This window comes from Peromyscus leucopus, chromosome 19, assembly GCF_004664715.2.
Source record: "Peromyscus leucopus breed LL Stock chromosome 19, UCI_PerLeu_2.1, whole genome shotgun sequence".
NCBI classification, from domain to species: domain Eukaryota; kingdom Metazoa; phylum Chordata; class Mammalia; order Rodentia; family Cricetidae; genus Peromyscus; species Peromyscus leucopus.
In genome coordinates this window covers 58,138,933-58,163,159 of record NC_051079.1, presented here as the reverse complement: position 1 = coordinate 58,163,159, position 24,227 = coordinate 58,138,933, and the positions used below count along the sequence as shown (strand labels likewise).

Sequence of the window (24,227 nt, the reverse complement as noted above, 5' to 3'; positions counted from 1 at the left end):
CTTAGATAAGTATTACTAATTGCATCAGTTCTGTTCTTATTCTTATTTTAATAGATGAGGTGGCACTGAAAAGTCCTAGTCACATAAATGGGCAGAATGAGTTCATCTTATGTGACTCAGACCTTGAATTGCTTTGAAAAGTTTGTTAAAATATCACAGTGAGCCATCAAAAAAAAAAGAAAGAAACTGTAATAATCGGTAGATACATGAAGTTCCCTACATTTTGTTAAAAGCACAGAATTTTATCTGTGTAAGAAGTAATCAAGTGATTCATTTCTCAACCCAGTATTTCCAACCGCCCCTCTATTGAAAACACACCACTTAGTACAGCAAACAAGGAGAAGTGTGTTTGTCTCTAGAGGAAAGGCTGGTGAGAAAGGAAAATGTGAAGAAAACACATCACGGTTATCTTTATAGATCTGCTGAAGCATACACAGTGTGTAGAACTTCAAAGACATGCTGAAATGGTTCCTTTCAAATCATCAGTGTACAGTGTGGATGTGACTCAGCAGGAAAGTGCTTACATAGCACAAATAAAGCCCTGAGTTTGACCTCCAACACCGTATGTCTTAGACAGATATCCAGGTAAAATTTACATATCACATAGAACAGTGACTAAACTCGATCACCTTCCTTGGCCAGATTTATTATCATCAAAAATCTATTTTTACTTTGTATGTGCAAGTGTGTTTATCTGCATGTATGTATGTGCAGCACGTGGGTATAGTGCCTGCAGACCTAAAGACAGTTATCAGGTTTCCTGGAACCACAGTTACAAGCAACTGTGAGCCACCTTGTAGGTGCTGGGAACTGAACCCTGGTCTTCTGCAAGAGCAGGAGGTTCTCTTAAACCTTGTCAGTCAGGTTTTGAGAAGAGCTATATGAAAGACAGTTCAACACTGTACAGATTCTATGACTAAAGCATAGATAGAGGTTTTACTTTCCAATTGTTAATTTTTCACTTTTAAAAACTCACCTTGTCACAGGGTGAAAATTTCTGCTCTACTTAGCCAGTGTTCATATACAGCTGACATTGTAAAGTGTCATTCACACACCATTTTAAATCTGCATCCTTTAATACACATGTTCCAGAGAGATACTCATATCCCAATTGGGAATCAAAGATTCAGTATCACTAAGGTCAATTTCCTTATCAGTTAATAAACATAATTATTGCAAAAGATTCATATACAGATCAAATAAAATGGTATATGATGACACTGATGCAGTTTTTAGCCAGTCACTGAAAAAAGACTGTGTGCCTATGGACTAGGTACTAACCAGAAGCTGAAAATGTCATTTTAAAAAAAGTCCCTGCCTTAGAGCTTACATTCTGGAAGGCAGGGAGATAAGGACAATCACTAAAATAATTTGTAATTGTCTTGGCAAAAAAATTATGAATAAATAGCAGCTTTTTGCATTAAGATACTTGCCATGCTATCAAAATTTATAAATGTAACCAACCTTTAAGTTTTTCCAGGACAGCTATATCTTGAGTATGCCTGAGTGAAATCAAGATTATCCTCAAGTAGCAATTTCAAATTCCACAAAATCAAACACCAACAATGCAAACTGTCTAGCACTCCATCACAGCTTTTAAAAGTAGACAGAGGGTCTGTAATGATGGCTCTGTGGCTAAGAACACGTGTCACTTTTGCAGAACCAAGGGTCAGTTGCCACCATCCACCCAGTGACTCACAACCACTTGTAACTCCAGTTCCAGGGAATCCAACGCTCTCTTCCAACCTCTGGGGGTTCTTGCATACATGTGATGCACATGAACTCATGTATATAGGCAGGCAGGCAGGCAGGCAGGCGTAGGCGTGTGTGTGTGTGTGTGTGTGTGTGTGTGTGTGTGTGTATGTGTGTGTGTGTGTGTGTGTGACACAATGCTTTTATATATGACACAATGACCTCAGATTCTAGGTCTACACAATTGGGCTAAGACCTACAAATTTTTATGAAATTATTAGCAAAACTGAGTATCCAAATAAAATCATGTGAATGCCATGGCACACAACCATATCCTCAAATCTGCCCCGTTCTCTCCTGTCATCTTTATGTAAGGTAGAGGCTCGCACAGCAAACGCTCACCCACCCCACCCCCCCAGCCTTCTCCAGTCCTTCCCCAGCCCTTCAGTGTATTGAGGACCAGGAAGGAGCTTTCTGCTCTCCCTACTACTTAACCATTTCTCAATGTTTCGCCTTCAAAGGAACCAGATTCTACAGAGCCCATGGAATCTGGCTACTCCACCCTTTACCCGTTTTTTTTCTTTTTCAGGTCATTATGCTTTGTCTTTTTCATCCCAAATTCTGTCCTCATTTCTAACGACCTCCATCCATGAGTAACTCACCCAAAACTGAGTCCTTGACCTTCCCCTGCCAGACCTCACCTATCTGACATTAGTTACAGACTTGTCAAAAAACAGCTACTCTAGCTCCACATCTCAGTGATGCATCTATGTCTTGATTCTCTACTTTCAGTCTGCAGCTCAAGTCTAAGGAGTGCTTTCTGCCTTTTCTGACCCCCAAATCTCCATCAATTCACTATTTTCTTACAGTTTCCTGTGCCTTCCACATTCTTCCTTAACTAGTACAGTTCCATGGTCTTGTCATCTGCAAACACATTTCCCTTTTCTGATCTCCACAATTTCTACTCTTTCATAAGCCATATTTTTAACCATTCCAATTTTTAAAATGAGACAGAGCTCAACCAAAGTGGTGTCTCTTTCATCTCTCATCTACTGGTTCTCCATCTTACCTAAGAAAATTTACTGAAATAACTGTCCTTGCTGACAAATTTTATCTTTTTCACATTACAATCCAATCTGGCTTCTGTTCTCACAAAACCTAGTGTTCTGAAGCTAACTAAAGCTTGGCACCTTTAACCTCAATAGATCTCTGTGAGTTCAAGGCCAGCCTGGTCTACATAGTGAAATCCAGGGCACTGAAGGTTATGTAGAAACCTGGTCTCAAAACAGAAAAATAATTAAAATTTCAAAATCAATAAAACTTTGTCCTCCTCTGGTCAATCCTTCAACAGCGGCCATTCTGTTTTCTGGAATGTGCTTCTTCTCTCATTTGCTGTACCTAACTAGTCATCTTTTTCTCGACCCATTTTTGCTGATTCCGTCTGCCTTAGCCAAACTCTGGAGCTTCTCAGGGCTGATCCTGTATCTCTGCCTGTGTCTGGGACTCACCAGTCTCATTACTTGGAAAATTACATGTGCCAATGGCTTTCTGGCTGACCTCTCTTCTGGTTCAGTGTACCCCCTGCACAAGGGCATCGGCATCTGAGTATTCCAGGAAGCTCAAACTGGCATCATCTGTTCACTTCTGGCCATCCTTATTTAATCTTCACCTAAGGTGATTTAAGTAAACAGCAAACCAATCCACCCCCTCCATCTAAAATACAAGGGCTCACCTCCAGTCTTCTGTCCTTCTCTACATCCAATTTGCTAGCAAACCCCAATAATTCCATTATGTTCAGCACCACATATCTCCTAAGTCTTGACCATTCCTTACCAGACAAAACTGTTTCCTCACTTCCACTTTTTTCCATTTCATATCAAATTGATAGCATTCCATATTCAATATAGACCCACACTTAATATAAACACTAATAACTCCTTGAAAAGACTTCCATGTCTTACTAATTCTATCACCCATGGAGTATCCACTCCCTCTCTACCCAACTACACCTAAAGGCAACTGAAAGGTACTCCAACCAGCAAGAGACTCACACACAGAGCGCAGGGGTCTTAGGGAAAGACGTCAGTCACTTTCTCTTATAGGTCAAGAGATATATTCTCTTTGTGTTCTATTGAAGTGGAAATCCTGGGAAGGTTGAAGCTAAGGGGTAGTTCTTACAATACCCCATACAAAGCACTGTCATGATGGTGAATTGACCACAGACCCTTAGTCATTTACTCAGTAACTGGGAAGTCCACAATCAGGCAAACGGCTGTTCTGAGCTATACCAAATAGCCTGGCCCCTCTTTTCCCCTCACACCTTGACTCTTTCTGCTTTAGGGGGAAAAAAGTTAGGTTTTTCAGGTATAGATCCCTTTGAGATTCTGATGGAGATAAACTTTCTGTAGAAGAAACAATCCTCCTCCAAGTATAACAATTGGAAGGATCCTAGAAGTTTCAAGTTACAATCCTGCATTCTCATTCTGGTTCCTTCCAAGCTGTCTTTCAATATTTGGAGAAAGCCAATCTAATCATTTTATAGGGAAGTTAAAACATGAACATATAAATGCAAATACAGTATGTTTATGATTGCATATGACCTAAATGAACTTACAAAAAGGAAGAAAAAAATCCTAATCCTGTCCTGCAGGGAGGAGAACAGAGTTGTGGAGCTGACACACAAAAGCAGGAGGGAAATGTTTCCCACTGGGTATCCTTTCACCATTTCCCCACATTATTTCACCTAATACTAAATCCAAATTATAAAACTTTCAAAGACCAGACATAACACGCTTTCTTGGCCTTTCAATCCCTGGGAATTGGCTACATGAAGATCAACAGGTCCATTCCAATTCTGATGTAGTCTTCACCCTCCTTGATTTCTCCATGGCATTAACAAAAGCATTTTCTATGCTTCTGTAACACATTTTCTTGACTTTGCTCTTACCTTTGGGAAAGTCCTTTTCAATTTTCCACAGGATTTTTTATTCATCTAATCTGCATTCTGCAGTGTGAAAAATACCCATCCTACTTGTCTCTACACTGGACACAAGTGACAAATCACTAGAGCAGGAATCCTTGAACAATAAATCCATGAGACCCCACATGCTCCCCTTTTGGAAACCTAAGAAACACAACTGCTGTAACTCCACCAGCTTCACCCCAATCCACAGATTCCCCCCCCCCCCGCCCCCGCCTGCCACCTACCACCCCACAGACAACTTCACACACACCTGGACATGGCTGACTTACTCTACTTTTTGCTGCTAACCAAAATGCCCTGGGCTAAGGCAACTTAAAAAGGGTTCATTGAGCTCACAACCCTGTTTCCTGGAGAGCCCAAAGTCTGGTGCCAGCATCCTGGTGAGGGGCCTCTGGCCACTGCAACAAGTCATAGGAGCAGTCTATAAGCACAAGGGGCGTGTGTGTGTGTGTGTGTGTGTGTGTGTGTGTGTGTGTGTGTGCAAACAGAGGAGCAAGAGAACAGAGAAAGGCTAGGCTTGACCTTTGGTAACAATCCACTGCTGTGCCTATGAAACCCACACTGCTCCACCAAGCTGGCATTAACCCATTATAAAAGTGGAACCCTATTACTTACACTCTCCACTAGGCCACCCTGCCAACAGTTTGTCCACCTCAAAATCACAGTAGAGGGCCAAGCCTCCTGACAAGGACCTCTCGGAGACAAACTATAACCAAACTACAGCAGTGACCAAAGCCACAATTTAAGAAAGCATCAAGTCTCTCTCCATGTGACCAGCGGGCCCTTAAAGCTACTTATTTCCCTTGATTCTTCTCTTTCTATACCTCCTGTCAAGGTATTAATTTAGGCCCATTATTTTTCTGGACTCAGAAACTCAAATTATCTTGCCTACTTCCAGCTTCACCCTTTTCCAGTCCAGTCTCCACACTGCATACTAAGTCTAAACCAAAGTGCAAACCATCCAAGTTTTTTAAAACTCTATAGCTATTGCCCCCAAGTTATACTACTGAGGTATAAATTGTACTTTTTATTATTTTGTGAGAACAACTGAAACAAGTATCTTCTCCATGTATCTGAGTATCTAGGATACAGCCATACATTATCCAAGTCTATGCCTGTAATCACACTAACATACTAACTACTCCCACTGCCCAAGATAATTCATGCGAAATCAAAGACTGCAGATCTGACAGAGACCTGACCTCTCGCAAAGAAATAGGATGCTTTTATTTTCCAAAGTCCCACAGAAAGGCAGTGAAAGAACTGTGTCCTTCCAAGGTAGTGGCAGTGCTGTGAAGTTAAACTCAGAAAAAGACTTGTTCCTTACAATATTTATTGTAAGCAACTTGCAAAATATATCATAGGACATGTTATGTTAACATCAGATGATTTGTACTTTGTTTTGTAGCTTCATTACTAAAACATTTATATTACAGTATTAAAAACAGAAACAAAGAATTCAGCTTAATGTAGAATTTAACAGAAGCAAGCTTCCTGAGTTCCCTAAATATGCTCTGCATTCACAACCTAATGTAGCTCACCCCAGATCTCCAGCTAAATTTTAGAAATTATCTTGTTTTAAATTTTTAATAGTTATTTTCTCTCTCCTCCCTCTTCGTGTGTCTGCGCACGCACGCACGCACGCACGCACATGCACGTGCACATGAGCACCCTCTTCTTCTACCTTCACATGGGTCCTGGGAACGGAACTCACATCATCAGATCTGGCAGCAAGGGCCCTTAACTGCTTAGTCATCTCACCCACCCAAAACTACTATCTTGCCTCTACTGCCTCCTTAAAATGTCAAATCCTATCTCTGAAACTTTGAGGTATCTTTGAAAAGTCTCTCTCTCTCTCTCTCTCTCTCTCTCTCTCTCTCTCTCTCTCTCTCTCTCTCTCTCTGTGTGTGTGTGTGTGTGTTAATGCAAAGCCAATGCCCACTCCATCCTACTGACCCACTCAAATGTAATTAAAAACCACTTTGAAAAGATCTTACATTTGAAAATACCATTCATTAGCAGTAACTTCTTCAATACAGAAGACATACATCAAGATCAGAGTTTATAGTCGGCCAATCCTGTTTAAAAACTTAAACTGCTGACTATCCCCAGTTCCAAAAATATTTTAAAACTTAAAAATGAAAAATGTACTATAGCCGAGCTTACTACATATCAAGATTTCTGTCAGCTTTCTTTATGCAGTACTGTCACAAAAACCATCAGCTACTGCACCACAAATATGTTCTCTGCTTGTAATGATAGCGTTACTCCCAAAGGGAGTCTGTTTTTAAAATTGCAACAACTTGCTGGGCCATGGTGGCACACGCCTTTAATCCCAGCACTCGGAGGCAGAGGCAGGCAGATCTCTGTGAGTTTGAGGCCAGCCTGGTCTACAGAGCGAGATCCAGGAAAGGCGCAAAGCTACACAGAGAAACCCTGTCTCGAAAAAAAAAAAACCAAAAAAAATTGCAACAACTCCCATCATGGCTACTTACCTAAAACTTTTAAGAATCAGATCAAGGCAAGACCAGGCATCATAAACTTCATACAGAATGTCAGAAAACAATGAAAACAAAAGGCACTTCCAAACCTGTGTTGTATGACTTTATTAAATAAACATTTATTACCACTACCTAGAATCAGGTGGCTAGTAAATCAAACATCAAGGCTACTTACTATGTGCAAGCTTTTGAGTTACTGTACAAAACAAAAACAAAACAGAGTCCCTGCTCCCAAGGAGCTCACAATCTAGCTGAAGTACAGGCACAAACACAATGGCAAAGCACAGCAGTCACCATGGAAGAAGGGACAGGATTCCCAGAGATGCAGGCAATGGAGTGGAGCCTCAGCTGAGGAGTTCACCAGATGGAGGGGGAGGGGAAGCACATTCCAAGCAGAGGGAACAGCACAGAAGCAAGCAGGTCCTGAAAGCGCATGCCATGCTGCAGGGTGAGCAGTGGTCCAGAGCAGCTAGAGCGGGTCCTGAAAGCGCATGCCATGCTGCAGGGTGAGGAGTGGTCCAGAGCAGCTAGGGCAGAAAGGTGCACACAAACTAGAGACGAATTAGTGTTTGGTTTTTAATGAACCATAACTGTCAGGAAGTAAAGCTTCAAATTACATTGAATGAGGCTAAAATGCGATTCTGGAAACAACAGGATAATTTAAAAGCATTCTCTTCGTTTCATAAATAGTTAGGTCCACAGTGCAGGTGGCACTGTGGCTGGAGTTTTAAAGTGGCAGTTCTAGAAAACCGTAACTGTCACATGTACACATATACATGCATACACACAGGTACACTGGTGCATGTATGTGCTTCAGAAAAGGAAAAGACAAGGAAGAAAAGAGCTCAGCCAGAAAGCTTCCTATACGAACACTATGCTAAGCAGGCAGGGTAGCTTGGTGCTCAGCAAGCTGGCTACAGTTTACGGAAGAAAGGGGCAGTTTAGGAGGGGAAAAAGGAGATAGCAGAGGTCAATCTTCTGCTAAATGTTTTTACGTAAATTCTTACTTCTTTTTCACAACAATGCTATGGGGGAAGTTTTATTACTCTATTCTACAAAAGACCTCAGGCCTTCAGAGGCTTCAACTTCAGAAAGCTGTCTATCTGTATCCGATATTACACTACGGTAGACTGTATCGACTAACACAGCACAGCCAGTTCACCAAGCCCCGCCTGCCTGAGGCAAAGCCTGGTTCCTGAGTGCAAAGCCTGCTGTACTTCTGACGGTCTGGATCCGTCAAATCCTATGAAATGCCTCTACTTTTCGCTCTTTATTTTCACAGGATTGTTGCGAGAAAGCAGTGATGGTGTAACACACAAACACAGACTCCTAAAATTTAGAGGAACGAAAGCCTTTAACAACTGATAACAAAGTCACTGAAATCACTGACTTAGGCATCTGCAGTGGTGACGTCCATCTCAACTCCTGACTCAGCACTAAGGGTAGTAACCTACCTAGAGGAACCATGCAAGTCAAGGACCTGTCCATGGGTCATACATGCCCAGTTGTCCTTGGAAGAATAGAAGCTTTTTTTTTTTTGTAAAGATACTGAAGCTTTAATCAAATTAACATATTCAAATGTGACTTGTTTGTATAACTATGGAATAATCAACCAAGCAACTCCAAAAAATTAAGGGCTAGTGAAAAAAATCTGTGAGGATGAAAATAACATCTATGAGTCAGTGTCATCGACATCGTCAAAGTCAAAGTCACACTGCCCCTCCTCAAATTTTGAACTTCACAATTACTATGCAATTACACACTATGTGGTAATGTTGCCTCTTTTTAGCAAACAGAAAAAAATACTTCAAAAAAAAAATCACAAAGTATAGCACATGTTAGTGGTCTATCAACATACTGAAATGTTGTTTTCTGCTAGGCACAATTACTCACACTTTCTCTGTTCAAGTACTTCCAAATAGAGAAAAATAAATCCTACTTGTAAGTTTTCAAATACTCTGTAATGGTGAAAGACATTCAGACAATGTCGACCTCAATGGCACATGAAACCCTTCTGGAGAGCTTGGGAAGCGCATGTCTACGCTGTGAGTAAATTCACCAACCTTGTTCTGATTGAGAGGATCATTTCGCAGTCTCTGTTTGTTCTTCTGTAATTTACTAGGCATCATCTTGCCAGTTCTGAAGTCAAAACTGCTGAGGTCAACGGCATTTCCCAGGTACCTTGCCAGCTGAGGTTTACTTCTGAACTTCTTACCACTTGGACTAGAAGAAATAAAAGTTTAATTATACAAGAGGAAATATTAATAGCCTCTATATAACCTTTTTAACAGTAATTTCTGTTCCTGATTGTTACAAATTATAATTATATGGGTTTGGTTTAATTTTGAAATTATTACAAGTTTTGAAGGAACTTCTTAACTTTCTGCAGAAAGAGATATTGTATCATTTAATACAGCTCTCCCTTGGGTGCACACTGTACATGCTGCTACAGGTTATCTTGCTATCACTCACTCAGCTAATTGCCTGAGAATGAGCACAGCCACATGCACAGCACACACACTCCCTGCAAGAGTCTGCCTTCTCACCAACTTCTTTCCAAACTGTCTTTTAAAAATACCGGTTTATACACAATGCCAAGAGCTCAGTAGCTAGCTTAAAATAAATGAATTTGGAATCCACATAATCTGGCATAAGCTTACAGTATCTGCAATAGTAAAAATAAACTCAAATTTTGACATGTAAATGCTTCCTATTAAAACTATAATAACTACTGAAATGAAAAACAAGCAAGAACATCTGTGAACCTGTTTATACAATTCTGACATAACTTTTGTTTGACAAACTAAATAAGCATATTAAGTGAGCAGGTTATATTTAGGGATATATATTTATATGCATATATGCATGCAACAACAACTAATAAAAAAAGAGGCCATAAATTTGAAGACAACCTGAGAGGAATATATATGAGGATTTGGAGTGAGTGAAGGGGAGTAATTATATTATAATTAATGTTGTAATTACATTATAATCTCAAAAGTAAAAATAAAAAAGCACAGAGATCTAAAAAGAGAAAATAAATAAATAAATAAAATAAGGCTATCAAAAATAACTTCTTTTTAGCCAGGTGTGATGGCACAGGCCTGGCCTATAATCCTAGCACTTAAAATGTGGAGGTAAACGGTCAGCTTCAACCACAAGCTACTTCCAGACTAGCCAGGGCTATGAGACCCTGCTTCAAAAAAGGACAATAAATCAATAACTTACTTCTTGTAAACAAAAAAACTGCCAAAGATACAAATTGTAAATACGCCAGAAGTATACAGAACAGACTTGCCCTAAAAAGGATCTCTGTGTGATTAATCTGTGAAACTGTGTTTTAGGGACAATGTCCCTAAAGTCTTATCTAATAATTTTTATAAGCCAAATAGCTAGAACAGACCGTGACCGTGTCTGCAGAAGACCCTGAGAATTCCAGAAGGCATCTCAGAGAGGCTGACATGCCGTACCAAGGATTTAACCTTGCAATAACTAGTCACAATAAGTGAAAAATAATTCAACAACAAAGAACTTTGAAACACTGGGAAACAAAACAATGAAACATTACTCTGGACTAAAGTAACTTCAGACTCAAGTCTAAAACATAGTGCATGTCATCTGTCACATTCTATGGTATTCTGTCATCACAAATTTTGAACAGCTGGAAGACTTATTAACCTTTGTTTTTCACAATCCCATGACTTAAACATTCTGGGAACACAAATCAAATTACACAAAATTCATCCAACAGATGACAGTTACAACCACCAACTACCAGACCATGAGAGAATAAAAGTAGCCAAAACCAAAATCCATTCTGGGAAAGAAGACATGATCACATACAGAATACCTCAACTCCAATTGCAAGTAATATTGGAAAATGTGCTCAACACCTCAAAGTAAACCATCAGGGTACTTTCAACACTGGCCAGACCTTGACCATCACTACCAACCACATGCTTCCCACCTCACTCCCGGCCTGTACTTGATCTGTTATTCCCATCTTTGCCAGTGGCATCACGGCCCATGTAGCACCTATTCCTCCAAGCTGGATGGACAAATAACAACCCTTCAGCTCCCATATCCCTTCGCTACCCATCCAGCACCAAGTTCAAATTCTGCATGCTCAGATTCCCCAAGGGTGACAAAATGCCTTTCCCTCCTTAGCACATCATCAAAAGAATTCAATCAAATACATTGTTTGCAGACTTTCTCCTGTCAACTAAGGAATCCTGGATTCCAACCTCAATCACTGAAATATGCCATATACCTTTGATTCTTCCCAGTATTTCTTTCCAGATAGGATGAACCTGTCAGTGAGATATTAAATTCTTCAAGCCCACCTAAATCGTCATGTGCCTATGTAGCCTTGTTATTCTCCAATCCAGATGAAAATCAATTGCACAATCTTCTAAAATTTTACTTCATTACAATTCCTGTATGTTTCCTTGATTCCTATGTATTTCCAACAACCAAATAATATAAACCCCTTTTTCTAAAACTCTCAAATGTCATAATCTAGAGGCAACCATTAAACAAAGTAACTTTCTGAAAGCAAGAAGCCTGTCAATTGAATAAGAAAGAAAGTAGTTTCTTTTGCAAACACACTGGGATAAATCATATACTTAAAATGTTCAGCTTTAGTCAGTTTTACTACATAAGTCTTACTAAATCACTCAAATTAATTTGAAAAGTTGTAAAAATTATTGTATTTCTCAGCCTTTTCTATGATTATAGTTTTAATTAAGCTAGAATACCCATGAAGTCCTTGTAATCAAATACTCACGTGACTGGTCAAGAACAGTCTGATAAACTATCTCAAAGATGGAGTGAATAAGGGAAGGGAGGAGGAAGGGAGGGAGAGAGGGAGGAAGTTAGGCTAGTAATGCATGTTGTGATCTCAGCTACTTAGCGGCTGAAGCAAGAGAGTATTCAAGGCCAGCCTGGGTAGCTTTTAGGAAGTAAAAAGTGATGTAGCTCAGTGAGAGGATGCTCCCCTGGCATCTACAAGGCCCTCCAAATATCTCCAGTACATAAAAAAGAACAAGAAAATATCTTTCCTCAAAATACAGTAATAATTCTTAATCAGATTTCCTCCTAAAGATCCTTTTAATACAATAAAAATTGAGCTCCAGCATGGACCTCCTTTCAATTGACTTATTTTCAGAACTTGAAAATATTCAGGCAGTAACTTTTACCAAAAAGATAGGCACCACTGTGCTTAGCATGTGGCTGAGACAAATAGAAAATCATTTTGGGAAGAACCAATAAATTTCAAAGTTGAATGTGCAAGAGGTTTTTCCTTATGTGTTAAAAGTCACCTTGAAAAGACACCAGTACCTCATCAAGTGTCAAGGTTTCTACAGAAAAAAAGTCATTAAAGAGGTTACACTCTAGACACTTCTCTCCTCAGACTCCAAGGAGACATAAATACCCAAGGACTCAACCCTAAGACTATCTGGGCTACAGACACAGTCCAGGGGTACAGAGCTGGCCCCGCAAGCCCAAGGCCCAGGGTAAAAGTCTCAGATACTCCACTAATAAACGCTACAATCCAAGAAGGGTAAAAACCGCAGAAGTTTGCAATATTAGCAACATCAAGGTGCCAGTAAGTCCTGCTTCCCTCCTGTCACACAGATGGGACTCTGCAAGGCATCTGGCAGGTATGTGCCATGCAGAAAACTCAGGACAAGCCACTGCCCTTTCCATAACAAGGGCCTAGAAAGGAAACCTGCCTGCCCCAGGGAATTTTAAGACCAGAGACCTTGCTCTGTAGGAGATAGGGACAAGCAACAGGAGGACAAGGCCCAAGAGATAGTTAAGGAGGAAATGTACTCATGAGATTCAAGCCATCCATCTGCACAGCAGCAACTGACCCTGTGAGTGCCTGGCTGAGCACACAGTGACTGCATTCCCATCCACCCTCTAAGATGGCTGCTACCCATCCGCATCTCAGAAATACTAGGACTCACAAAGTGACTAAGCTTTTATTCTAGAATGTCAATTAATTTTTTATTCTAGAAGTATCAATTCATAACTTAAGTTTACAGTATTGCTTTTTTTAACACTAGTAGACTGGTGAATATTAGTCATTTTCAGTTTGCTCTGACCAGAGCTAATCCAGTAATGAAATGCTATCTCAGTTTCAACCACAAACAAAAATTCCCTGTCAGCTACCCCCATTCCTGAGCTAACGTTCAACCATGCATTTCTCTTACCCACTATTTAATTAAAAATCAAAACCATGAGTGGAATCTCAGTTCATATGAAGACAATTCATCACTTGAGCCCAAGCTCCTTTAATTTCTGTCAAACTGTTTAAAGTGACTGTTAAACCTAACTCCACCTTAAAGACTCTTAAATATAATTATCCGAAAGAAACTTTATGTTAAAAAAAAAAAAATTAACAACTGTCCCTGAGAAACCAGAATACTGTGAACTCACCTAGAACCATCATCGCCTGAGGCAGACAACTGCATCCTACTGTGCCACCCTGTCTCCTCAGGCCTGCAGTATGCAACCAGAACTAGACTCTGAAGCGCCTTCGCTAACCCAGGGCACATCGATGGCATGGTGAACTACAGCTTTCGTAGCTGTTTCTAAACGATGAGCTGTGAGCATGGCAGTCACTACAGTGGAATGAGACACAGCTGTCTGTGAGGGACGGGGCCTCTCAGAAGGCATAGGGCTAGTTAGATGCAGATCATGCTCAGAAGTACACCACTACCCACCACGATCAAGAAGAACTTTTAAGGAATTAAGGAAACACACACACACACACACACACACACACACACACACACACACACACACACACATCTAAATACTTCAAGACTGGAAGAGATTAAACTACTGAAACCTCAACTAAAAAAAAAAAAAGTTGTGTTTTTTGAAATGCATGGACATTTGGCCTGCATGGATGTCTGAGACCCACATGTGCATTGGCCCTGTCGCTCCTGGAACTGGAGTTACAGACAGTTGTGAGTCACCATGTGGGTGCAGGGAAGGAAATGCATGTACTCTGGAGGAGCACTGAGCCATCTCTCTGACTCCTTAAACTTTTCAAGTTGTTCCTTTATCCCTTTAAATTGTTCAAAGTTCAGTAAATATTCAAAACAAAAGATTTCCTTAACATTAAAAACAACTCCCCCAGAAACCAAATTTTATCTGAAGCTAAAATGTGAAACTGGAATTATCTTGTGTACTTAAATACAAACCCTGTTGTCAAAAAATTGCCAAATGGTTTTTTAAAACTGCATCACCCTGCTTCAAAAATTAGTGTGTACCGACGGGAAGACTGATAAGGCTATTCCCCACAACTCCTCACTCCCGGCCAAAGGACGCTTTCCTAAAATGGACATTCCTAAGTCCCTGTACAACACACCACAGTGGATCATTACCTACGTTTCGATTATTTCTATCTCCTTGTCTCATCAGTTACTAAATAACCCCCTTTGAACCCATCCTGCACATGGCCACAGTCAAAATGGTCTTCATCACCACAGGGCATCCTGACAGACTATCCGCGGTCTCTGCATTCTAAAGGATCCACAATGTTCTTCCTAAAACAGCACTTCCTTCATAGCTCCTCTTCAAAAGCCTTCGATGTAAATTTAGTCCTCAGGATATATAGATACATAATTTTATGTTTTATGTAAGTGTAAAGTAAATTGAAAACATGAAACTAAAAGCGGTCAGTGGATTTTCCCTGTTAGCAATGTGCTTTACCCTGCATTGGAGGCCCCTTTAACCTGGCTCCCTTCAACCTTTCAACCCCACTTTCTACTTCTCTTACCCAGTGACCTTTGTTCCAGCCATGCTGGTTAATTCATTCTATCATGAACGAGCTGAACGACCCATCTTTTACCTGGTCCATAATGCAACATGCCAATCGCCAAGCTCTTCAAGATCTCCTCTGGAGACCCCTACTTTTATTAACCTAGCATCCTCGGTCTACCATGAAGACCCCCATAAGCACTCAGAATAATTGTGTTTCCCTCCTCTGAACCCATGGAGACAGCACCGCTCTGGCAGGAATAACCATGACGTGACTGCTGACTTTTCTTCTAGTTTTGCAATACTGAGCTATGTCTGGTTATAAAATTGCCATGTTTCAATCTTACCGCCACAAGCAACCTGCTAAAGAGGTTCTTTATGAATGAAATTATACAACATTAAATTTGCTTCAGATACTGAAGGTTGAGTCAGGGGTAATAACCTGGGATAGGGCTACAGTCACACCTTCTCAGCCAGGATGGATTGTATCCCCTGGAACTGTGAGCAAAAATAAAGCTAGAGGTCACTCCTTACTGAAGGTGCTGCCTATTTGGTTACCCGAGCGAGGACTGTATTAATCCCTGTGTCAAATAGTATGAAGTACTGTGGCAACCAGACCCCACTACTAATGAGTGGGCAATAAGAGCATGGGGAAAGCCGCAGCATGCTCACAGTGGGCCACTGATAAGCCCAGGAGTTGGAGAACCATTTCCAGATCCAATCTTATACCTAGCTGCCTCCTTTGGAGACTCCTACTTCTATTAAGATCCTTTGAGATGTTTATGGACCTCAACAACATCTGAGTCCTGTTCTTTCTAGTTCAAGAAAGTGAAACCAGCCAAGAGCGATAGTGTGTGCCTGTAATTCCAGCGTGTGGGAGGCGGACACAGGATTGCCACCTCTTCAAAGCCAGCCTGGGATTATATCCCTAGTACCAGGACCATGAAGGGCGTTGCACAGGGAAAGGGGGGAAAAAAAGGCAAGAGAGAGTAAGTTCCTAAAGAAGCCTATGAAGAGGAAAGTATTTCAGAAACATAAACCAGTACATGTTACACAGAATGCCAAATGCTAGAAATGAGGGATCCAGGCCAGTAAGAAAATTACTGTTTTATGGGTTCAAATGTGGCAATGAAGATTTTCAGAAACTGTACCAATGGACCCAGCAGTTTAACAAACCACACCCTTTTTCTTAAAACATGCTTTGGATGATAATAGATGAACTGCCACAGCACTATCTCAGTAATCCTGACAGAGGGCGTAATTATAGTACTTAATTGGCACCCAGAGGTGCTTCTATTACAACTCGGCCAGTTTCAAGATGCAGCCAAAACCTATTCTACCAAAACCAAAGGCTTTCCCTGTACATTTAATTTCAGCCCAATTAATAAGTGTCAGGCACACCCTTTGTTAATAGGCATGGCTTAGTTTAAATTAATCTCCCCAGGAGCAGACTAATTTGGGGGCTAGCATTATTAGAAGCTGTGTGAACAGCTGGGTGAAGGTGTTCACATTACCTACCAGCAGGAGAGTTCACACTGAACCTACCATTAACAAGATACAGTTTTGTGAGCTCCTGGTTTAAAGGCAGGTATCATATGGGACACCAATATGTAAAACTGAGTCTGAAAAGTAATATGAACTCACAGTTACTCTGGCCCATCATCATAATCCATCACAGAAAGTTGCCATCACAAGTCAAAGAAACTAATGCACTGCAAGCTCACACTGTATTTCACGCTTCTTAGTGTTCATAGCATAGCCTCTGCAGACAGTCCCAACAGGTGACAGCAGTTCCACACAGTAACTCACACCTTACAGGAGATCAACAAACTACAGACAACACTCTTTGTAGCCCTAAATAAGCACAAACCTCCTCAATGTCCTTTCCATTTCAAAACACAAGAAATAACATTGTAGTGTCGTATAAAAGAGTAAGTATCACTATGATGTTTGATGAATTTCCTAAGGACAAATTTGTACAGAAAGTCGGCTTTTAATTGGTTACATTGGGATTATCTACCAAGAAGCATTACTATTTAAATTTAAATTTAAAAAAAATCTATCAAAAACGTAGAACAGAGTCAGGATAACGTGACCATGAACAGACTGGAGTGGAGCTCCGTGGCAGCATGACTGATTTCTGTACTTTTGTGTAATACCGGATCCAGCCCAGTGCCTGGCGTTTGCTAGGCAAGGTCTGAGAAGGTGGCTCAGTGGGTAGAGCACCTGAAACGAAAGTGTGAGGGCTAGAGTGTGAGCCCTAGAATCCATGCAAGAGCTGACTGTCCTGCCTAATCCCTTCATCTCAGCACACATGGGAGAGGCTAGCTACACTGGTTCCAGATTCTGTCAGAGACCTTGACTGAATATGAAAGGTAGAGAGATACTAAGAAAGAAAGCTGATGTCAATCTCAGGCCTCCACACCACACCACCTATGCATACATTACATAAAATGCTAGCTGTGTATGGTGCTTATGCCTTAACCCCAGTACTTGGGAGGCAGAGACAGGCAGATCTCTAAGTGCAAAGCCAGCCAGAACTACCATGAGATTCCATCTTGATGATAATACTACTAAATAATCAAAAATGTTAGACAAGAGCTCTACAACAGTCCAAAGCTCTGGTTATTTTATTTCTAATTTCTTAACATATATGTATTTATTATTTAGTGTATATGTGGCAGACAGTATGCATGGTGAGGAGGAGGTCAGAGGACAACTTCGGAGAGTCAGCTCTCTCCTTCCACCACGTGGGCTCCAGGGATCAAACTCAAGTCCTCAGGCTTGACAGCACACACCTGTACCTGCCAAACCATCTCCAGCCTCTAAAAACAAGAATCTCATTACATTACCCAGGCTGGCTCAAGTGACCCTGTCCCTCAATTTCCTGAGTATCTGTAACTACAGGCATGTGCAACTGCACCCAGTTTGGCTTTTGAAATAGCCTTTCCAGCTACATATCCAAAAAGAGAAAAACACAAGTTAGTTTGAATAAATACATCACTCCAAAAGCAAACAAACCGTATCCCAAGACAAGTTCTGTAAGCAGTGAAATACAAATTCTACAATGCTCAACTAAGAATGGAGCTTTTCTTCAAGGGATTCAATCCCAGAAACAAAAAACTCTTGTCAAATATAACTGCCTCCAAGACATAACATCGGCAGCAGTTCACACAAAGCCTATGCAGACTGCCTGCCTAGAAAAGATAACAGTAAAATGAAATCCAAAGCAAAGAGGAATTGTAAATAGCACTAAATGGAACAAATATATCTTTGAGTTGTAGCGTTTTAATATTTTGTTTTGTTTTCTGAGACAGAGTTTCTCTGTGTAGCCCTGGCTGTTCTGGAACTTGCTCTGTAGACCAGGCTGGCCTCGAACTCACAGAGATCCACCTGAGTGCTAGGATTAAAGGCGTGGGCCACTACGTCTGGCTAGTGTTTTATTTTTAGCACCATCACAGCACTGAACCGAACAGTGATGGAGAAACTGAAACAAACCCACACAATCATCTTCATACTTTACGTTTTCTAGTCAGGCCTGGCGGGATAGAACTGTAATCCCAGCTCCACAGGGGGCTGCCCAAGAGCATCACCAACTCAAGGCAAATTCAAGTCAGCCTGGGAAACTTAGCAAGGCTCTGGTCACAAAAGTTTAAGGGGGGGGGAGAGAGAGAAGGACATGACTCAGTTTACATCATTTGTCCAGCACGTGCTACAAATAGATTCAATTCCCAACTCTGAAAATAAGTTGTCTCAAACAAAGCGAAAGAATGAGTTGGAACGCAAGAGCTAAAAAGAGTAAACTAATTATTTATTCCTGTATCTAAGAGACCAGCAAGGATGTATTCAGGATCCGGGGATGCTGCTGCTCAGTGGCAGAACACTTGCCTATAGATGCACCAGACCCTGGGTTTGACCAACAGCACCAAGGAGGAACGGAAAACAGTATGTTCATATTTATGGTCTCTATCAGCAAAAACTACACTCATGTATTTTGATGCGTGTGCTTGTAGACGACTTTTCAACTTTTTAAACGTAAATGATGGCATATATGATTTGGAAATACTATACATAAGCATATTTCTCCCGCTCCAGTGAATGACCAATAGGAAATCTTTCACACTACTGCAGCTTCTGGATGACTAAGAACCAGTTCCCAAACACTCAAATATTTCACTGCCTGAAAACCGTTCAATCTGTCCACGAAGGGACCTCCAAACTATTCAATATAACATGTTTGTACTCTTCGAAAAATGGGATGGTGTGGAGGAACATTTAGTCAGTTTGTTTATAGTCCACGGGTATCAGTGGCCGATGACCCTTTCCCGAGCTTGCCACCTACCACAAAGGAAGGACATGAGCAGGGTAACCGCAGTACCGCAAGATGACATCCAAGTGAGAAACCGTGAACACTTCAGCTATCTTTCTTAACTTTACTCTGGTTGGCACTTGGGGGAAAGATAATTAGTGCACGGGCTGCATAAGTCCTGCATACTGGAGCACCTCCGGCCTTTCCTCACCAGACGCCAACAGCACCCTCTCCCCAGGTGAGAACCGAAAATGTCTCCAGACACTGCCACATGTTCACTGGGGGAGCAAATGTGGGTCTGGGAGTCTGACAACTTCCGCTGTCAAAAGATGAGCATGTCCTGCCACGCCAAAGCATTCCACACAGTTTCTGGAGTTACAAACGCCGGCTTGATAAGTGAAACCTCCCTGGACCCTACGAAGTTAACTGGAACTTTCTTCCCGTAGACGGCTAATTCTTCCACATGTGCAAGATTAAACGCACTTCTGATGATGAATCCGGGACATGCTGGGACAGGCGCCAACAGTGACTGGGTTTTACAGTTTCGATGAATTACACCTTCTTTTAACCCTTTCAGGGACTGACTAACCATCCCTCCCATTAACCCTTCGTTTGCGAACCATTTTCCCCCGGAAGCCCTCTAAACAGAATGTGCCCTCCTCACCTTTCAGACACTTGTGCCCCTCACTTGTGGTCTAACCTCTGCCAAGGAAGGGAGGGCTTCGGCTCCCCTTCCATACCAGCTCACCCGGTCCTTGTCATATGCCTGCAACCCCTGCCCAGGACAGCTCTGGACCCCTGACCCCTACCTGACACTGCACCCCACCCCACCCCACCCGCCCCCCTCAGAAAGGTACCTGAAGTAGTAGACATCGCTCTTGCCAGCACTGAGCCCTGATTTTCGGATCACTTCCTCCTTCTTCCATCCGGGGGGGAGGGCCGGGCAGTCCATCCTCTTCCCGCTTTCCGTGGCCCGGGGTCCCCTGGGCCCCGGCCCGGCGCTCCCCGACGGGAAAGGGACAGGCTCCCGCCGGGGGCGACGCCGCCACCGCTGCCGACGCCGCAGCCGCCCGTGCCGCCGCCGTCGCCGCCAAGGCCGCTGCCGCCACTCTGGGGACGGCCGCGGCCCCGGCCCCGGCCCCGGCCACGGCCCCGACCCCGGCCACGGCCACGGCCACGGCCACAGACGCCGCCGCCCCGGGCCGCCTGCTTCCACCGCCCCCGGCCACGGCCGCCGCCCCGAGCGCCTTCCCTGCGCACGCCGCTCACCGGGGACGGAGCGAGCGCGCTGCCCTGGCCCCCCTGCTCTATGGCGGAGTCGCCGCCAGCGCCGCTGCCGCCCGCCGCGCTCTCCCCCTCCTCCTGCTCCGGGCAGCAGCGGCCTCCCCCCGGGTGCGCGCGCATCCAGCCCCCTCCCCAGCCGGCTCTGCGCTTCTTCCGTAACCGAGCCCTTGGAATCCCGGAGACCCGCCCCGCCCGCAGCGCGGCGCGCGGGGGACGCGCGCAAGCATCATAGAGCGGGCGGGCGCGCACAGAGCGGCCCTCCCGCCCGGGGCGTGGCCCCGGCCGCGCCTCTTAGGTCCTCCGAGCTCCTGGCTCGGGCCGTGTTGGCCCCGCCTCCCTCCCCGGAGCCACGCCTCCCCCGAGCCCACCTGCTCCGCCCCCCGCCGCGCCCTTCCGGCCCAACCCCCCACCCCCCCCACCACTGGGCGCGCAGGGGAGCCGAAGGTTGGTCGGGTGGAAATCTCGCTGACAGTGTCAAGCAAGGGTGACCCCGGGGGTACTTTGTTTCAAGCAAGGTTAAACTGTAGCCACCCGTGTGAGGTGACCTGGGTTCGCTTCCTCAGTTAAAGGAGTAAACAAACAAGACAGATCTCATTTTGTATCTCCCAACTCGGCTGTTATCTGGGCTCCATAGCCATTGTTAGCCTCCTTCCTGGCCTACCATGGTTTCCCAGGGACTTTGGATTGAACGAAGGAAGCCGTAACCCCACGCAATGGTTGTCAGTGTCCTCCAGGGCTTGGGGTCAGGGCCACCGACTAATTCTCCTAGGACGTTTTAATTTGGATTGTTCTCTTCAGTGGTAAGGGTTTGGCTTCTAGATTCTCCATAGAACGCCTGAAGTCCTTGGATTTATCTGGAATTGACCTCATTTCAGGGGGTCTTTTCTTGATTTAAAACCTTTTGCCTCGCATAAAAATATCAGTGGCCTCTCACTTGGTAAATACATCTTTATGTGCAAAGTCCAATTTAACCAACTAAACTACTCACTTCAGGAATCTGTGTGTAATTCATCTAAGTCAGCCAACTCATTATTCTGGTGTAATTTTAGAGGATAGTAGAACATTATTTAAAGAGATTGATTTAAATTTTAGAAAGTTATATATTACTCATATTTGAGAGGTGGATCTTTCTGTGTTGTCCAGACTGGCCTTAAATTCCTGGAATCAAATAATCCTCCAGCCTCAGCCTCCCATATAGTTGGAACTGCAATGGCAAACGCCACTCCAGGCCTGTCTTAAAAAAATTTATTTATAACTATCTACCCTTTCCAGAGATGTGCTACTGAAATCCAAGACGATATACTATGAAATATTTGCAAGACTAGAATACACCATGTCAGATTGATGATAAAGTTGGATTTCTGAACACAGAAAACCTAAAATTTAAGGACCAATTTTAACATCTAGGAAAGAGTATTTAATGTAATGTGATAGAAAATTAAAATTGATTTGTCTAGCATGCAGTCACTCATACACACAAACTTGCCTTTGAGCCCAATCATAAACTTCTTCTAATGTACTTGATTAGAGATAAACTACATAATAACTTCCTGTAGGAAACCGATCTATCAAGAAATGTGGCCGGCAAAGAGTTGGATTGTCATGGCGAGATCAGTACCGGAACTGTGTGCTTTTAGGAGTCATTGGTGAAAGTGAAAGCTGAGGAGACAGTTGAGCTAGGCATACATCCCAATGGTATATTAAACAAGTGTATGGGAGACCCTGGGTCTCACCCCCAGCACTACAAAGAAACGGGAGCAAAATCTCTTTGCAAACAATAGTGAGACCATAAATGGGGGAAATACATACTTTTGGAAACTTGGACATTTCCATTTTGTGTCTATATCATGTCTATGAATGTAGTTTAATGGAGTCAGTCACATGAATTTAAGGTTATTATTTTAGCTCCCGCCAGATTCAACTTACTAAATTCCAGTCAATATAATTTAATGTTCCTCTATTTAAAAAATGCATTTAGGAATTCCAGAAGCTTTACTGTCACACGTGAGTTTTCCTACTATAACTCCATCAAGTTTTTTAAAGGTTCCCCTTAAGACTTGGGGTCTTGAGCTAGTTGGAATGTAAAGGAACATAGATCTAGAATTGTTTCAGAACTGGGCTAATTCAGGGTTTGGGAGCTATGAAACCTTTTACAATTCAGTTGATATGTACAGGGACCCAGTGTGGTGATATATTGTGTCCCCCAATATATTGTGCATCCTAATAAACTTATCTGGGATCAGAGGACAGAACAGCCACTAGATAGACATAGAGGCCAGAAAATGGTGGCACACACACCTTTAATCCTAGCATTCTGGAGGCAGAGATCCACCCAGATCTCTGTAAGTTCAAAGCCACACTGGAAACAGCCAGGCATGGTGACACACACCTTTAATCCCAGGAAGTGATGGCAAGAAGTAGAAAGGTATATAAGGCATGAGGACCAGGAACCTAGAGCTTTTAGGCTTTTAGCAGCCTTTCAGCTGAGATCCATTCAGATGAGGAGACGGAGGCTTTCAGTTTGAGGAAACAAAATCAGCTGAGGAGTTGGAGGTTAGCTGTGGCTGGTTCTGTTTCTCTGATCTTTCAGTATTCACCCCAGTACCTGGCTCCGGGTTTGTTTTTATTAATAAGACCTTTTAGGATTCCTGCTGCAACCCAGGATGTTGGACACTCATAGTGACCAGAGTAGAAGTCTGGGACACTGAATAGAATTCCTTATCTTGCAACAATAAAACTTAAAGATGTGGACTCTGATGGGACTGTGCAGAGCAGATTCAACTTTATTGAGAAGATTTCTGGAAAAGTGATAAATTAAGGAAGAGAAATCTCTAAGAGTAGGAGGGGCTTCAGGAGAGGGAAAAAAATCATGGAACTCCTTTGTCAAGAGGTTTCCATAGGGCCAAGGCAGAATCTGAACAAAGGATGAAGTAATCTCTACTGAAATTGGCTAATCTGTGTTGTCATGGGCTGAAAAAGTACAAGAATCACAAACTGTGTGCATGCCCTGCCTGGCCAGCCAGGAAGATGTTCACGAGCTGTTCACATGGTGCTTACTCAGTTAGAGGTGGTTGAAACTCCCCTCTGTGGGTCTCTTCCTCCAACTTTGTTAGTTATTGACTGGTAACTATTAGTCACTTGGTCAGTTTTAATACCATCTGACCTTGCAGGTGTCTCCAGTGCCATTAATTAAACTAAGCTTCCTTTGTCCTCATGAAGTGACCAACTTATAGTTTTACTGTGGCAGAGACTTAGCCCTATCACAGCCACCAAGCTTCAGTAGCTTTGGTCTTTCTCGTGTTCAGTTCCTCATCTATGGGGTAGTCTGAGGTAGGTCTCTGAGGTGGAAGTTTTTGTATTGGAAGCAATCCTTAAAATTTTGTCTGTTACAGTTAGCTGCATAACAAGCAAGAATGTAAGAGAGACTATGGTGGTTACATATGCTCCTCAAGAGAGACCGATGGTGGCTTACATATGTCCCTCAAGGGTTTGAGGGATATCTTCATTTGCTTCTATTGCTCTGATAAAGATCATGACCAAAAGCTAGCTGAGAAGTAAAGGGTTTATTTGGCTTACATATTCTAAGCCACAGTCTGTTGAGGGAAGCCAAGACAGGAACCCAAGGTATGAACCTTAAGGCAGAAAGTGAAACATAGACCATGGAAGAAACTGGCTTGCTCCT

At 42.7% G+C, this 24,227-nt stretch overlaps 1 protein-coding gene across 1 annotated transcript in view; it reads right to left on the bottom strand.

Moving 5' to 3' along the window:
- Window positions 1-20,791, bottom strand: part of Mbd2 (methyl-CpG binding domain protein 2) — a 59,904-nt gene extending 39,113 nt beyond the window's left edge. The window contains 3 exon segments of the mRNA XM_028864716.2: window positions 9,240-9,399; window positions 20,119-20,300; window positions 20,303-20,791. Coding sequence (XP_028720549.2) covers window positions 9,240-9,399; window positions 20,119-20,300; window positions 20,303-20,665 — 705 coding nt within the window. The 5' untranslated portion in view covers window positions 20,666-20,791.
- Window positions 20,792-24,227: the final 3,436 nt, after the last annotated feature.